Source organism: Cebidichthys violaceus, unplaced genomic scaffold, assembly GCF_023349555.1.
Source record: "Cebidichthys violaceus isolate CVI_PGR_0920_01 unplaced genomic scaffold, fCebVio1.0.p SCAF_8, whole genome shotgun sequence".
NCBI lineage: Eukaryota > Metazoa > Chordata > Actinopteri > Perciformes > Stichaeidae > Cebidichthys > Cebidichthys violaceus.
In genome coordinates this window covers 2,096,267-2,111,939 of record NW_027176964.1, presented here as the reverse complement: position 1 = coordinate 2,111,939, position 15,673 = coordinate 2,096,267, and the positions used below count along the sequence as shown (strand labels likewise).

The window sequence follows — 15,673 nt, the reverse complement described above, 5'->3', positions numbered from 1 at the left end:
CTGGAGGTTTCTGCCTGGGGTAATGGGGATTGAGGAGATAGCAGAAACAAGATACTCATCAACAGACAGGCAGACTGTCTCCATCATCTTCTTCTCGCACACACTGAAGCAACAACAGCAGTAACTGAGGCAGCTGTATTTTCAAAGGTAGTGATTTGCTATTATCAAATTCCATGGCTACCATGACACTATTTATTGACTGACCCAAACTCTACTGAACTCTGCTCTACTGACTAAAAGAATACATCCACATAAAGTTGGATACATTTTTTTTCTCTCTATTGATGGTCCCCCATCCAAGAAGAAGAAGTTTTCTCACACAGCTGAAAAGTTTCTAGTGGAAAAACTCAGGGTAATGAAAGCAATGACAGACCTGACAAACAGAATTAAAAAAGAGGAGATCACATGTTCCTACTGTTCAGATGGTCCGATGTAAACGGACATCTTTTACAAAGACTACTTAGTCAGACTAGTTTTCACATTCGTTTTCATCTTAAAGGACCAGTATAACTTAGAGGCCTTTGAACTAGGAGCAAAGTCCGAAAGTGACCGAAAGGGAGTCTTTACCTCATGGTCCAGGTCCAGGTGGTCAAACTCTCCATTGGTTCTGAACTGCTGAGTGTGATGGTCCAGAGTGAAGTTGACATTCCTCCGGTACCGCTCTATGACAACAGAGTGCCAGTGGTCATCATCCAGTAAGCTCCCACTGGTCACAGAGGTGTGACCCTGAATGGAACCGTACTGGTTACTGCCTGGAGAGAAGTGAGCAAATCACATGGACAGGAGCAGGTTATACATGTTTGTCATGTCACATACACAGATAATAGAGTCCTTATAATTCCAATGGAATATAATAGGCTTTCTCTAAAAAACACTTTTGTTGTCCTTGAAACCACACAGACTTTATAGAGAGCTACCTAAGTTGATGCTGAGCTGCAGTCTTGCCCTGCGGAGCTCCACGGAAATGTAGTCTCCTTGTTGTCCCTCTCCGTGGACCAGGACCCCATCTCCAGCTGTGGTTCTAAACTTAAGAGAGATGACATCCTTCACAATCTTTATCTTCTTACTCCTGAAGCGGTAGGAGATGACACCATGGCCGTCAAAACTGATCACATCTGCCCCTGGAAGACAAAAAGAAAAGGGTATTAAAGAAGTCAATAGAACAGATCTGGGATCCAGGACCGTCAAATGTGGTGGCTGTGCCTGCTTGCTGTGAAATGAGTTGCTTTATGTCCTAAATGTTTTATGTACTCATCACAGCTGTAAGCAGTGCATGAAATGCTTGGTCTTGTACGGTGTTGTTTTCCATCCAAAAGAGCGTAGGCCTAAATCAGTCACACATTGTGAGTAGCTGGTTGGCTCAACGGCACAGTCTTTGGGAGCAATTTGGGGTTCAGTATCTTTCCGAAGGATACTTCGACACGAGGACTGGAGGAGCAGAGGATCTGACCGCAATTTTCAGATTAGGGGACGACCCGCTCGACCTCCCAATGTAAACACGCATCTCATACTGAAACCACATTCATTAAAAACGGTTTAATAGACAACAAGAATGAAAATTATTCAGCAATTATTGTTAGAATAAAAAAAAAAAAAAATATATATATATATATTGCAAATCTTCTATCGATGTTTACGAATGAAGCTTTGAATATTTGAGGTCATATTTTATGACGCCATCACCCAAAAAAAAAAGATTTGATGTTATTGTGGTAATACAAATGTAATTTATTTCTACCAGGTGTCCAGTTAATACAGGAGTGTGCCACCAAGCAGAAGAGCAAACAGTTTTCTGATGACAGTGATGACAAGTGTTTTTTGCAAAGTTACACTCCAACAAATATGGGTTGAAGCAGATTATTAAGCTGGATAGAAACATGTCATGAATTTTAGTAATGATGACATCTATTTTTTATTAAAATAAAAGTAAAAGTAATACTGCCCATCTGTGGTTGTAACCCTTTTAAATATGACATGATCATTGTCACTTGGACATGGGGTGGCCATTTTGAATTTCCTGGATATCAGGAATTTTGCTTTGGATAATTTAAATGTATCCATTTAGAGTAAAATAGAAGATAAAGCGGTGTATGTTTAGGGCATGACTGTGTTGTGAATTATAGATCGCTACCACAGCGATTTACAGTCTAGCTGTTTTCGGATTCCAACTTTATTCCTTTCACAGTGTGTTTTCACTTCATGAAAGTGAATTGTAACTGCTTTGGTCTAAAAATGTCTTATTCAGAGTTTGGTTGTACTTATCTCCACCCTCTCGTGTTACTTCTGGTTACAAATCACCAAGATGACAATGGCCAAAATGCAAAACTGGAGGCTTTAAAATGCAGTCCACAAACCAATGGGTGAAGTTACGGTGACTACGCCCCAGTGTTTCCCCTACCATTATATTAGGGGGGCATACATTACATACATTACATATATACATAAATAAATATCAAGAGGCTCTGGAAATGTTCTTCCAGAAGCCCAGAAAGATACACTGCAGTGACAAAATTGTGGATAATTGTCATAAAAAGAAATGTTCTGATGTTTAGTTCAATGTACAGTTCAAATAATTGTTCAGTTGTTATATTGACTGCTGAACACCATGATTCCTTTAAGTGTTTGTGACGGTGCAGCAGGCTGTGGTTATCTGCTAAAGGGGGCTTACAGACAAAGTTTGGTGACCTCTGGCCTTGAAAAAAAGGGGTGTCCTCATACCTTTATTTACATAGAGTGTAGGCGTCACAGAGAAGGAAAGAGGATTCTGCAGTGTCACTGCAACAAATACTATGTGAGCCAGAACCCATCTTCTGTACTGGTAACCATCATAAATGGAGTCCTCTCTTCAGTTAATTGACCCACACTCACACTTAGTCCTGACTAAGGGAGGAGCATCCTCTAAAATAAAGTCCCAAACCTAATTATCCACCAATCTATCAATAATCTATACCTACTTTACTTAGACTGGGTCACAGGGGCTGGAGCTCTCACAGGAGGCGGGAAGCACCACAGACCAGACATCCATCCATCCATGTGCTTCAGGACCGGGGTAGCAGGCTTAGGAGGGTGTTCCAGACAACCCTCTCCCGAGCAACACATTCCCAGGTCAGACGAGATATGTAATCTCTCCAGCGTGTTCTGGGTCTACCCCAGGGCCTCTTAGCAGTTGGACTTGCCTGGAAAACCTCTAAAGAGAGTCGTCCAGGAGGCATTCTGATCAGATGCCCGAACCACCTCAGCTGACCCTTTTCAACACGAAGGAGCAGCGGCTCTACTCTGAGCTCCCTCCGGATGTCTGAGCTCCTCACCCTACATCTAAGGCTGAGTCCAGGAAGCGAAGGAAGCTCATTTCGGTCACTTCCCAAAGCTCATGACCATAGGTGAGCGTCAGAACATAGATGGACTGGTAAATCAAGAGCTTTGCCTTCCGGCTCAGCTCCCTCTTCACCACAACGGTTCGGTACAATGCCCGCAGCACTGCTGATGTCGCTACGAACCTCCTGTCAATCTCATGCTCCATTTTAGCCTCACTCGTGAACCAGACCCCAGGATACTTGAACTCCCTCGCTTGGGGCAGTGACTCACTCCCAACCCGGAGGGTGCAATCCACCATTTTCTGGCAGAGAACCATGGCCTCAGACTTGGAGGTACTGACTCTCATCACACTCGGCTGCAAACCTCCCCAGTGCTGCTGAAGGTCACGTTCTGAAAGAGCCAATAGAACCACATCATCTGCAAAAAAGCAGAGATGCAATTCTGCGGTCCCGAAAGCAGAAACTCTCCTCCCTCCAGCTGTGCCTTGAAATCCTGTCCATGAAAATCACAAACAGGATTGGTGACAAGAGACAACCCTGGGGGAGGCCAACACACACTGGAAACATGCTCAACCTTGTGCCGAGTATCTGTACACAGCTCTCACTTTGGTCATACAAAGACCGTACGGCTCATAGCAACGACCCAGGTACCCCCCACAACACTCCCTGAGGGACACGGCCGTAGGCCTTCTCCAAGTCCACAAAACACATGTAGACTGGATGGACAAACTCCCATGACTCCTCCAACAGACCTGCAAGTGTAAAAAGCTGGTCCACTGTTCCACAGCCAGGACAGAATCTGCATTGCTCTTCCTGAATCTGAGGTTCGACCAGACAGTTCCAATTTATATCCACACCTACATGCAACTTCAATTTTCAACCTCAACCCCCAGCAGAAACCCATATTGATACGGTGGGCTTTTAGTATGGGGTAACAGTAATACCCCCCCCCCCCAGTTTTCCCTCTCTCACTTGTACTTACAATATGAGCAGCCATACAGCTCCAGGCGTACTCCGATGCGTCCCTCCCTGCTCCAGTTCACTGGGATGAAGCGGATGTAGTGAGCCAAGATGGAGTGCTGCAGCTCATGGCGAACGACACCTTCACTGTTCACATTCCCCTCAAATGTCTGAAACACACAGAAACAAACATGCAGCAAAATTCTGGCAGGAAGGTCCCCACGTCCTCATATCAAAATCTGTTCAATTTTCTACATGAAAAAAATGTATCAAATACAACTATGGAATTTTTTTTTTTTCTTTCAATGTACTGTTAGATAGTCTGGAAAATGTATGGACTTTCTATTCATCCCTTAGGTTACCCAACTTAACGTGTGTTTAACTGGCCGGCTGGGCAGTCCATCTCACCATCTTCACTTTCAATCATTACTTTGGTGTCCTGACAGGTAATGACACTTACATAGCTAATTACTGTAGCTAGGTTACATCGTTTCTTTCCTACTAAAGGTACTTTGGGCATAACCGCCAACTCAAATCAACTTTTAAATAATGTTTGATAATGAAACTTAGGCCCTGTATTTAAACCATTGAAGTATTGGGACGCATGTGCTGCTACTATACAGCACCTTGGGCCCAGTTTGGGGTTTGGTGTCTTGCTCAAGGGCGCACAGGACAAGAACTGGCACCTCTCCAGCTACCAGTCCACACAGCTAAGTCCCCACTGAGCTACTTGTCTTGTCTGTCAACTTGTACCCTAGTCTAGTCTACCCAAACATGAGATAGACCAATGTAAATATACAGACATATGGTATATATGCTGTAAACTGTACTGTATATGTCACTTTTTCCATATTGGAAGGCCATCCCACTTTTCAGACTTTTATAGCAAACCATTGCCTCAGTATCAGTGAAGCTAGTTTTATCAGTTTAAACTATAGTATTATTCTCAAACACAATGAGACAGGCTTGAGAGCAGAATCCATCACAGCACAATGAATGCTGGTTGTGTACAACTTGATCCCAACTTGCTCTGATGGCATGCTAATGTAGGCATCAATAACACAACTTCATCAATTTAATACAATTTACCAATTTTGTAATGATTTGGAAAAATTAACTGATAAGACTCTACTCTGTTCTATTCTATTCCACTACAACATTTTTATATTCAAAATAATAAATGATTGAGTGTTTTGGGAAAAGAATCATATCTCTATATAAATATACAGAGATCTGTGCTTTGTAACTATGGAGCATACATACTCTATATAGACTACAATAAACACAATTTCTCAATAAGATCAGCTATAATACCTCTACTCATTACATATCAGCGAGAAATAGTTGGAAACATATCATTTATCATCTGCAGTTGTGTCTGTTAAGAAAAAGATACTGGAGGGGACATTGAGGTCAGACTTCACCTCTGAACAGCAGACTGTATAAACACAGCGTATAAAGGACAGTGTATTTCGCTCCAGTGAATTAAAGAGAAGTCTGTACTTCTGTATTTCAAGGTGCAGAGAAAAATGCAAGGTTATCCCATTTGAAGGTTTCACTGCAACATGTTGTTATGATATCTGATAACCAGTCTTGGCTCAGCTACTGAGCCAGATTTTGGATTTAATACAAAGGGGGAGATCAAACATCCAGTGGGAATTCCCCAAACATAACTAATGCTTTTCACATACTGTAAGTGATTAATGCCATACCACCGTGCTATTATCATCATTACTTTGATGATACTTTTGCAGTGTCTTTGTGCTATCTTTTATGCAAATTACATCAAATGGTTTCAAAGGGGTAAAAAGTTTAGATGAGATGGCCTAACAATATATGACATAGGATTCTTCCTTACCCAGATGTTTCCGTCCTGTAGATAAGGCCTCCAGTTTTTCTGTGTGTCGCTGTAAAGCAGCCGATACTTGCTAGTCCAATCAGAGCTGCCGTAGCGACCCTGTGTCGCTATGGCAACCACCTGCTTCCTAGAACCCAGATCCACCTGTAACCACTGGTAACGGTCTGCATCCAAGGGGGACCAGCCTCCAGAACCTGGTTTTAAGGGTGTTGTAGGGCGGATGACCGATTGGAGGAAGGGAAAAGGAAGAAGAGCAGAAAAGTTGATCTAAACATTTGGAAAAAAACAAACATTTTCTTCAGTCTTCAGCTTGAGGTACACTGAAAAGAAGTCTGTAATTTTACAGAATTTTACTTTTTTATTTTACAGAATGTTCCTGTTTTGTAAAAATACATGAAAATATAAAAGAATCGACTGTTAATTTAGATGTCTAATGTAAAATAACATTTAAAAAAACCCTGTAACTGTGAAAAAACATAAAATGTTTTTTCAAGAAGATATATTTTTTAATGTGTTTGCGAATTCATTTCACAAAATACAAAAAAAATTAAATAGAAAAAATTAGCTATAACTGTTAAATTAAAGTTTAATAGTGTAAATATCTTTTTAAATGAGATACAATTAGTGAAAATGACCCGTAAAAGAAGTACTGTTTCTGTAATTTGACATAGATTTCTTTGTTAATTGACGGATGTTTTGTATAATTATGGAACAAGAACATTGAATTATTGTGTTTTTATCAGTGTATAATATATTTTAGCATTGGTAAAATGTTAAAATACAGTTTTATTAATGAAAAGAACAAAAGGTAGTAGTAATAGAAAGTTATTCTGTTATTCTATATAGATTTTTAGTTAAATCAAAATTAAAAAGATATTCATGTCTTTATTGAGGTTAAAAAAGGAATGTAAAAAGCTTGTAAAATTACAGGTTTATATGATTAAAAAATAATGTAATTTTTAATGTAATTTTCCAATAAACTTCCAATAAAGTTATTTAACACTAAAAAATTTGATTAATACTTCTGTACATAGTTATAAATTATTGATAATAGGAATATACGTTCTGTTATTTTACATAAATTTCCTGTTATTATCAGGTACAGGAATTGTTCACAGCTTCCACAAAAAAAAACATTTTCAAATTTCACCAAAAAGAAAAATGTCAAACTAAATTTAGTTAGCTTCAACGCTAGCTTTACCATCAGTCATGTGTAGCCTCTGGTTGTAGTCTTTCAAATCAAAATGGAACAAAATCTATTCATTAGAAACCTGCAACGAGCATTTGTCAAAATATTCCATTCACCAGCTTTCTTTGTGAATATTTTGGACTCTCAGTTGGTCGCACCAGCATATGATTTGGTCACAGCTAGTGGTGGAACAATGTTTCATTCATTCATTATACATTTCTACATTGTTTAGTTAGTAAGAGACTTTTGTTCATCCTCTGTTTTATGCTTTACAGAGATCCGATACCGGACTCTGCGCTCCAGCTGTTCACAGTGGATCGTGATACAGAGCTCTCCGGCAAATCGTAAGGTGGAGGAATCTGTTTGTACACCAACAGTGGCTGGTGTAAGGACGTGACGGTGATTCTGCAGCACTGATCTCCTGATCTGGAATCTTTCATCATGAACTGTAAACCCTTCTGCTCCCCCGTGAGTTCACTTCATTCATTCTGGTCGGTGTTTACGTTCCACCACAGGAGCTCACACTCGCCTCCAGATACTGTGTGTGGAGCGGACCAACCCGGACTCTTTAGTTATTGACTTTAACAAAGGAAACCTCAGCCATGAACTCCTCGAATACAGACAGTTTAATGTTCAACCAGAGAGGAGAACACTTTAGATCACTGTTACACCTATCACAGCATCCCTCGTGCTGCACTGGGTCTCTCTGACCACGTCATGGTCCATCTGATTCCTGCATACAGGCAGAAATGAAAGCTCTGTAAGCCTGTTGTCAGGAAATCAAAGCAGTGGACCAGTGAAGCTATGGAGGATCTCCGGACGTGTTTAGACTGTACAGACTGGGATGTTTTCAGGACTGTTACCAACAATCTGGATGAGCCCCACAGAGGATGTGATGTCATACATCAGCTTCTGTGAAGACAGCTGTGTACCATCATGCACCTGGGTGAGTTCTAACAACAAACCCTGGTTCACAGCTAAACTCAGACAGCAAAGTTTGCAAAATGAAGAAGCATTTTAGTTTATGCTCGCCATAGTAAAGCTCACGCTATAGCGCACGCCAGAAAATCAAAAAATCAGGGCCAGTGTGGGGCAAGTGGTCGCTGCGTTTGGTCGTGCACCTCTGAATTTGTTCCACTTGGTGCACGTGATAACGTGGTTTCATACTATTTATGTCTAGGGAATCTACAAAGAAGGACAATTGGCTTCTAAATGCTTTAGAAACAGGGGGACTTAAAAATCTTCATTTGAGTAAATATTTTGCAGCCAAATCAAATTCTTTACAGGATATTAAACCTTTGTTTCTTTAAAACGCATTTATTACTTGACTTCTTTCTTTACAGTTCTTGTATAAAGGCAATAAAAGTAGTCTGTGAATATGAGGTATGAGTTTACAGATGATTACAATCCCTCCTCAGCATTGTGGAGGTTAGTTTATGGCTTTTTGCCAGTTACACCTTCAGTCTAAGGGAATATCTATGAGTTACACTCGTTGTCTTGTTGATTCTTCAGTATAAACGGCTTCGTTCATTAGTCGTGTGTGGAAGAGACTGGGATCAGGCACTGCTTTCCCAAATTTGCTAAACAAAATACAACAAATAAATACATAGACATAAATGTACTGAATTATTTTTTATTAAAATAATGGTATCCGATACCAGATTGGCATATTGTCACCGTTAGCCAATCCAGCTAGCATGCTACGCTTATAGAAAACACCACAGCTTATCAAATCAAGTGCTTCATAAACAGTCAGCCATCAGAGGGCAATTGATGTCTTTTGGCTTCACTTTTGACGAGCTGTCACGCTGCTACATGTGAACCCTACAGCGGCGGCCTGCGATTCGAAGATTAGAAGAGTAATATACAGTCTATTACTCGTTGTGCCCGTCTGCTCTCTGTTATTTTGATGCACATATATGTCCATTAGCAGGAATGTAGCGCAACAAGGAAGTGAAGCAGTGCTCTGTATTTAAATGTGAAAGTGCACTAAATTATTTACAAAGGCATACCTTGTTTCCTGTTGAGTTTGGCATAACCAGCTCCACATCCTCGGGCATACACCGAGGAGCTGGTGAAGGAGCTGTAGGGGAGAGGAGTGGCCAAGCTGTCCTCGCACTTTCCTGAACCAGAGGGACAAAAAACACACAGAGTTCAGCCGATCATCAGCAAAGAAGTCAATCTGCATATGTCCACTGACGTTTCCTCTAGCACCACCAGCAGGTCAGTTTTAAATAGTCCAACACTTTGGTTTAATGAATCTACAAATAACGGCAAAAACAAATGCCATTCCTCAAATTTACATTTTGTTAAGTGCTAATTAGCAAATGCTTGCATGTTAACTCCATTATCTAAAATGGTGAACATGATAAACAATAAGTGTTACTATCACGGATCAGATCAGCACAAAAGAAAAAAGGGAGCAAATATAACTTTTAGATACTTTTTAGATTTTCTGATACTAATTGCCGATCATTGATGATCCATATTGTCAGATGCGGATCCCTTTATTGTTTGATTTTACAGCTGGTTCTCACTAACACATCATGATAACGTTATAATTTACCTTCATCCAATACTCATTTCAACAGAGCCTGAACGTGTCATAATGTGCAAAATTCTTCATTAGCAGTGCTGCTAATATTACTAGCTCTCCTCTATTTCAACACGGATTGGTTGTTTACAATGTAACATTATCAGAGATATTTTACTGAACGATCATCAGTAAAAACTTTATTTCACACTGTGATGGTTAACGTTAAACTGAGTAATTAATCTGCGGTTCACATGCGTGGTGAATCGTGAGGGGGATCGGTACAGATCACGGATCACCAGTGGTCCGTTACACCACTATAGCATGGTGATGTTAGCCTTTAGCTCAGAGCAGGTACAGCCTCAGAGAGCTGCTTGCGTAGCTGTTTCCTCTTTGTTTTGTTGTATCAAACTCATTGTAAGTCCTCTGTCAGGTTGAGCCCATTTGTGTCATTGTCACTGCTGCTGTCCAATATGGCCTGAATGACTGTTACACAAAATGACCCCTCAAGGGTTCAGGTTTGGTTTGATTAGGCAACTAAAACTACTTGAAGCTCTCTTCTCATCCCAACTGCTCAGCTCCAGGTATGGCCCGCTGACGGAGCAGTCATAGTCTAGGGTTTTGGGGAAACTACTCTCAAATTTAGATTTGTTATGATAAGCATGATATGAACTTCAGGGTGTGCACCAAGACTCCCCTGGTTGTTTGTGATCCCATCAACCCCAAACTATAACAGTTATAGTTTCCATCCTAGCGTCCATGAACCATTACACATATCTTATGTGTCCTTAGATGTAACTTAATCATGTATTTTCCTTGTTTGAATTCATTTCCTTAGTCTATAGCCTGCATATTTTCTAAGTGGATCCCTCATTGATCACTTTCTTGTTCTCTCACCTTTTCATTATTAATAATCGGTCTCATCTTGACTAATCAAGACAACATGTGACAATTGAAGAAACCTCTTTCTTTTATTGAACATGGTTATCTTTGTCAGTATCCTTTTGTGACTATGCACTGCATCTTCTATCTGTGCTCATTACACTGTATGTGTACATGTTGTAAATACATTTCTATAAATCTGAGAGGAGTTGTCACAAAGTCCCAAGTTCTCAAGAAATAAAAGAGCAACTTAACAGAATAAAAATACTGTACATCCAATTCATGTTTACTGTAAATGTTCTCTACATGTGTACAACCACAAAAGGGTTCTTTTCACTATAGTGAATATACAGTATGTTGTCACTTCTCCGACATATTTCTGACACAAATTGCTTTTTTTACCTATAAATTGGACATATTCTTAGCATAAGGGTGTGTGTGTGTGTGTGCACGCCGCGCGTGTCTGTCTTTGTTCTCGACACGTTCACCAGAATGGATATCAGATGGGAGTTTTGGGTGGGGGAGGGGTCCCAGCTCTGTGTGTGGACAGGTGCGGGGTATGGCAATGAGCTTCCTAATATGCATTACAAAACAACAAGCCAAGCACGTCTCAAGCAGTTTAAAAGAAACAAGGAGGAGATCATCTGCTCAACACTCTGCTGCTAGTATCGGACAATTCTGCAAAACCCCATATTACATTTAATGATGATCATTTATTCCTATTACATCCAAATCATATCGAGAGGGGACTTTCTAGTTGTTTAAAATAATATGAATTTCATGATATTTGTAAGTGAGGTCGTTTTTGAACTTTTACTTTCTTCGTCATTAAATAAAAAAATATAATTAAGAACGTGCTGACGCAGCAGTTCAAAAGCGTTACGGGGCATTGGGACTGTGACTGCAGCAGTCTGCTGTGGGGATAATAAAGGGATTCTGCTGAGATGGTAGAAGAACTTTCATTGGTACTTCTTTTCCACTACGAAAACGTGTCACTATTAAATCAATTTTAACTGACATCAATTCAAGCTGACCACAGCCCTCTGTGCTCCATGATGGAGCGAACTATAGAACTTCTACAGCCACCTTTCAGAGCTACAGGGTGGGATTTGGGGTGAAATATCCCTTTTTTCCATTACTGGGAAAAAAATAAAATAAAAAGGCTTACAATTAAACAAAAAAATAAGACTATAGAACGTCATGGTGTCATCCGGCAGCAAGATATCAAATAGCTCTTAGATGAGTTTCCCATCATGCTAATAAAATAACATTAAATTGATAAATAACACCTAATCACATTCTAGAATGCTGAACTGTATAAAAGCAGTTTGATGTTCTTAGCAGTCATTTTATAGATTAACTCTCAGTGCATAGAGCTCAGTCTACTATTATGAAAACACGCATAGCCTTCTCTTATTCTGATATCTCCAGGTCAGACTACTGTAATGAAGACAGGCTGGGACATAACAAATGAAAGAGAATCTCCTAATCTCAAACATCTAACTAAGAAAGATTGTAAGGCAGGAATAGGATGTGGGTACCGTTCTGTTGGAAGAGCTCGATCTGTGACTCTTCAGTTGAAATGTAAACAGCAAGGCTCATAGGGACCAAGCTACTGCTGAAACATGTGTTCACACAAACAAATAAACAAGAAAACCATCACACAAAAATGGTTTGTCTGTATTACGTGTTTGTAAGGTGTAACCTTTTACATGCAGAGATCTTGGTAACTGTGTAGCTCATGTCAACAACCGATCCATCTGTGCATCTCGAGGCTCCACCGGGTCAAGATCCATTCTGCAGGGCATTTCATACAAGCGTTCTGTTCAGAAGCTCATAAAGCAGTTGACCTATGATTGAGAGGCTGTGGATGTGCCTCCCACACCATGCCCAGGATTCTCTTCACTTCTGACTGGCCTCTACCATGTCGGGGTCAGGCCTGGTCCCTGACTGGTTGATGAGACAACCCAGGAACCACAGCGGGCTCTGCCTGAGGGAGAATTTCTCCTTGTTGAGTCTCAAGCCAGCTGACTCAAGTCATCCATCATCTTTCTCTGGAAGATCTCAGGCATGCTGGAAATCCCAAAAGGTAGGCATTTGAAACAGTACCTGCCAAACGGTGTAATGGTACAGCTGTCTGCAGTGGAGGCTAGAAACCACAGTCTCACCACTCTCGTGCGAGGTTATGTAGGATATATCACACACCGTCCTGTAGGCTGGGGCTGCACCATATTGTAAAAAATTGACATTGCAAAAAAACATTGGTATATACTGCAACATGAAAGAAAAAACAGGAATATTCAACCTAACTTTTGTATGCAACATTTCAGAATTAAATGCATCAATCTGGTACACTTCAAGAACACTTTTGTGCTCTAAAAAATAATTTAATCACATTGGTTGCATAGATATGAATGGGGATAATGACAAAAAGTCACATCCACAAAGCATTGTTTCAAGACGGGTCAGGTGGGTTTCTGACATCGCTGCAGGCCCCTCAATATGAGGGAGGCCCGTGTATCCCAGCAGGGAGAGAGGGCAGCGATGTCTGGGCGAGGGGTGCTTTAAAGGTCACCGTCTGAGCTGTGAGCCGCCTTCACCCCAGGCCTTTCAAAGCCAATCTACTTAAGCCGGTTGCGACGCACATGGAGGAAATGACCCCAGTGAGGGCCAACCAGCACCGGGTAGAGGAATTGACGGCACTGAGTCCACCCGTTGAGAAGAATGAAAATATGTAAGGTTTATTATGAAACTGTGTAGTGTTTAATGAGAATTACTGGATTAGCCTCTCCCAAATGGTAATTACTCTCACTGCCAAAAGGGAGGAGTCAAAGGTTCCGTACTCCAGCTGTAGATTAACTGAATTTCCCTATGTGTGATCAATAAACCCAAGCCAAAATAATCCTGATGACATGTCTGTCATCACATCATCAGAAGACAATGCTTTTACAGGCTGAGAATAACTAACAAATATATATATATATATATATATATATATATATATATATATATATATATATATATATATATATATATATATATAAAGCTTGTTTATCAATTCACTAGTCCCTGGCCTCTTGTAATTTTGCAAAAGTGGCCCCCGTGTTAAGCAGTTTGAGTTTGAGCTATCAACTGTTAACGCACCAACAAGTACAATAATAAACACTGCATTCGCTTACACTGTAATGCGCTATGAATAATTCATGAGTGTGTGTACACTGATTAGACCTGCTAAATACGGGATAGTAAGTGTAAAGGGCTCCTTCTATTTTTGGTTATATATTTGTGGAGCACCTATGAATAAAATGCTGAGAATGGAGATGATATGTTACTTTGTATTCTGTACAACTGATATTGATATGCTATTGATATGTTATTGATATGCTTCCAGCACACATTTGCTTTCTAGTTCAGCATTTAGATTATGTTCTGCTTGAACTGAAGGCTCATGAATACATATCAGGCTGACTCCTGTCCTGCTTTAACATGATGACTTCCTTTAATAAGAGAGATGATAATAATAATATTAATAATAATCATCATCATTATACAATGATCCCCAGCCTGGCTCTTTATATACTGGCGGTTTGGTCTCATGCTGAGTCCTGGCTGTAGTCCACATCACTGACTGCACAGAGACCTGCACCGGCCCCAACAACAGCTAGCTACCAAATTAGCCACGATCTGCGCGTGTGTGCGTGTGTGTGTGTGTGTGTGTGTGTGTGTGTGTGTGTGTGTGTATTAGCTACTTACGGGATGCTGAGGATGCAGCGCTGCAGGTGCTTGTGATGCTACACAGGACTGGCAGCAACCACAGCACGGTCACACAAGACATGCTCACAGATAATCCACACGGTCAGAGACAATGAAGCGGGTCCAGGCGGGTCTCGGTGCGGCGTTCCCTCCGCTCGGCTCTCCGTTGTTCCGACCGCTGCTTTCTTTATTAGCAGCGAAGGAAACGAGCAAATGGCCCTTTCCGCCCGCTTGCGCTCTGCGCCTTTTGTCTTCTTTATCCTCTCTTACCAACCTGCCCAGAGGCACTGCGGCGGGGTTTGACCAACTACCTCCGGAACCAGCCTGTGAACCGAACGCGATTGTGCTGCGGGCCGTGCCTCGCGCTCCAGGTGCATGGTCAGACAGACGGGGGCTATCCAACCGCCGAGCCGCCGAACCTATCAATACACCCCCACTCTCTCCCACACTTGGTACGGTCCGATAGGGAGCACAACACGGGGCTCCCCAAAGTGAGAGTGAGCCATAGGTGCATGTTGGCTAACATTGTCAATGCTGCAATATTACTTTTATTATTATTGTTTGAGCTTAACAGATGTGTCAGGTCAGGTCGAAGATGTCTGATAGCAGGGTGCTTACCTGGGAAAACAAACTCAAAAGTTGAAAAGACAATATGAATTTGAATATGAAATTGAACACATTACCTGACAGCATATTTACTTTTACTTTCTTCGTATTTGAATGAGTATCATCAGCAGACTTCAGGTGACGCCAGAACAGGTTTTAGGTTTACGCTATAGTACTCTAGTCTTTTCCTTATCAGCGTATTAAACTTCACTTTAGTTTTCATAGAACTATGATACACTTGAGACTACCAACAAACAGAAACGTGTTCTTTTTAGTTCATGTACACTACCGTTCAAAAGTTTGGGGTCACTTAGAAATTTCCTTATTTTTCAAAGAAAAGCACCTTTTTTTTCAATGAAGAGAACATTAAATTAATCAGAAATACACTCTATAAATTGTTAATGTGGTAAATGACTATTCTAGGTGGAAACGTCTGGTTTTTAATGAAATATCTACATAGGTGTATAGAGGTCCATTTCCAGCAACTATCACTCCAGTGTTATAATGGTACATTGTGTTTGCTAATCGCCTTAGAAGACTGAAGGATGATTAGAAAACCCTTGAAAACCCTTGTGCAA

At 40.8% G+C, this 15,673-nt stretch overlaps 1 protein-coding gene across 2 annotated transcripts in view; it reads right to left on the bottom strand.

The window, feature by feature from the left end:
* Nucleotides 1–14,896, bottom strand: part of cntnap2b (contactin associated protein 2b) — a 34,196-nt gene extending 19,300 nt beyond the window's left edge. For both annotated transcript variants that reach the window (XM_068737919.1, XM_068737920.1), the window contains exons 1-6: nt 14,490–14,896; nt 9,334–9,444; nt 6,133–6,326; nt 4,297–4,444; nt 918–1,121; nt 568–752 (exon numbers count right to left, since the gene is read on the bottom strand). In XM_068737919.1, coding sequence (XP_068594020.1) covers nt 568–752; nt 918–1,121; nt 4,297–4,444; nt 6,133–6,326; nt 9,334–9,444; nt 14,490–14,571 — 924 coding nt within the window. In that variant the 5' untranslated portion in view covers nt 14,572–14,896. The remainder of the gene's footprint in view (nt 1–567; nt 753–917; nt 1,122–4,296; nt 4,445–6,132; nt 6,327–9,333; nt 9,445–14,489) is intronic.
* Nucleotides 14,897–15,673: the final 777 nt, after the last annotated feature.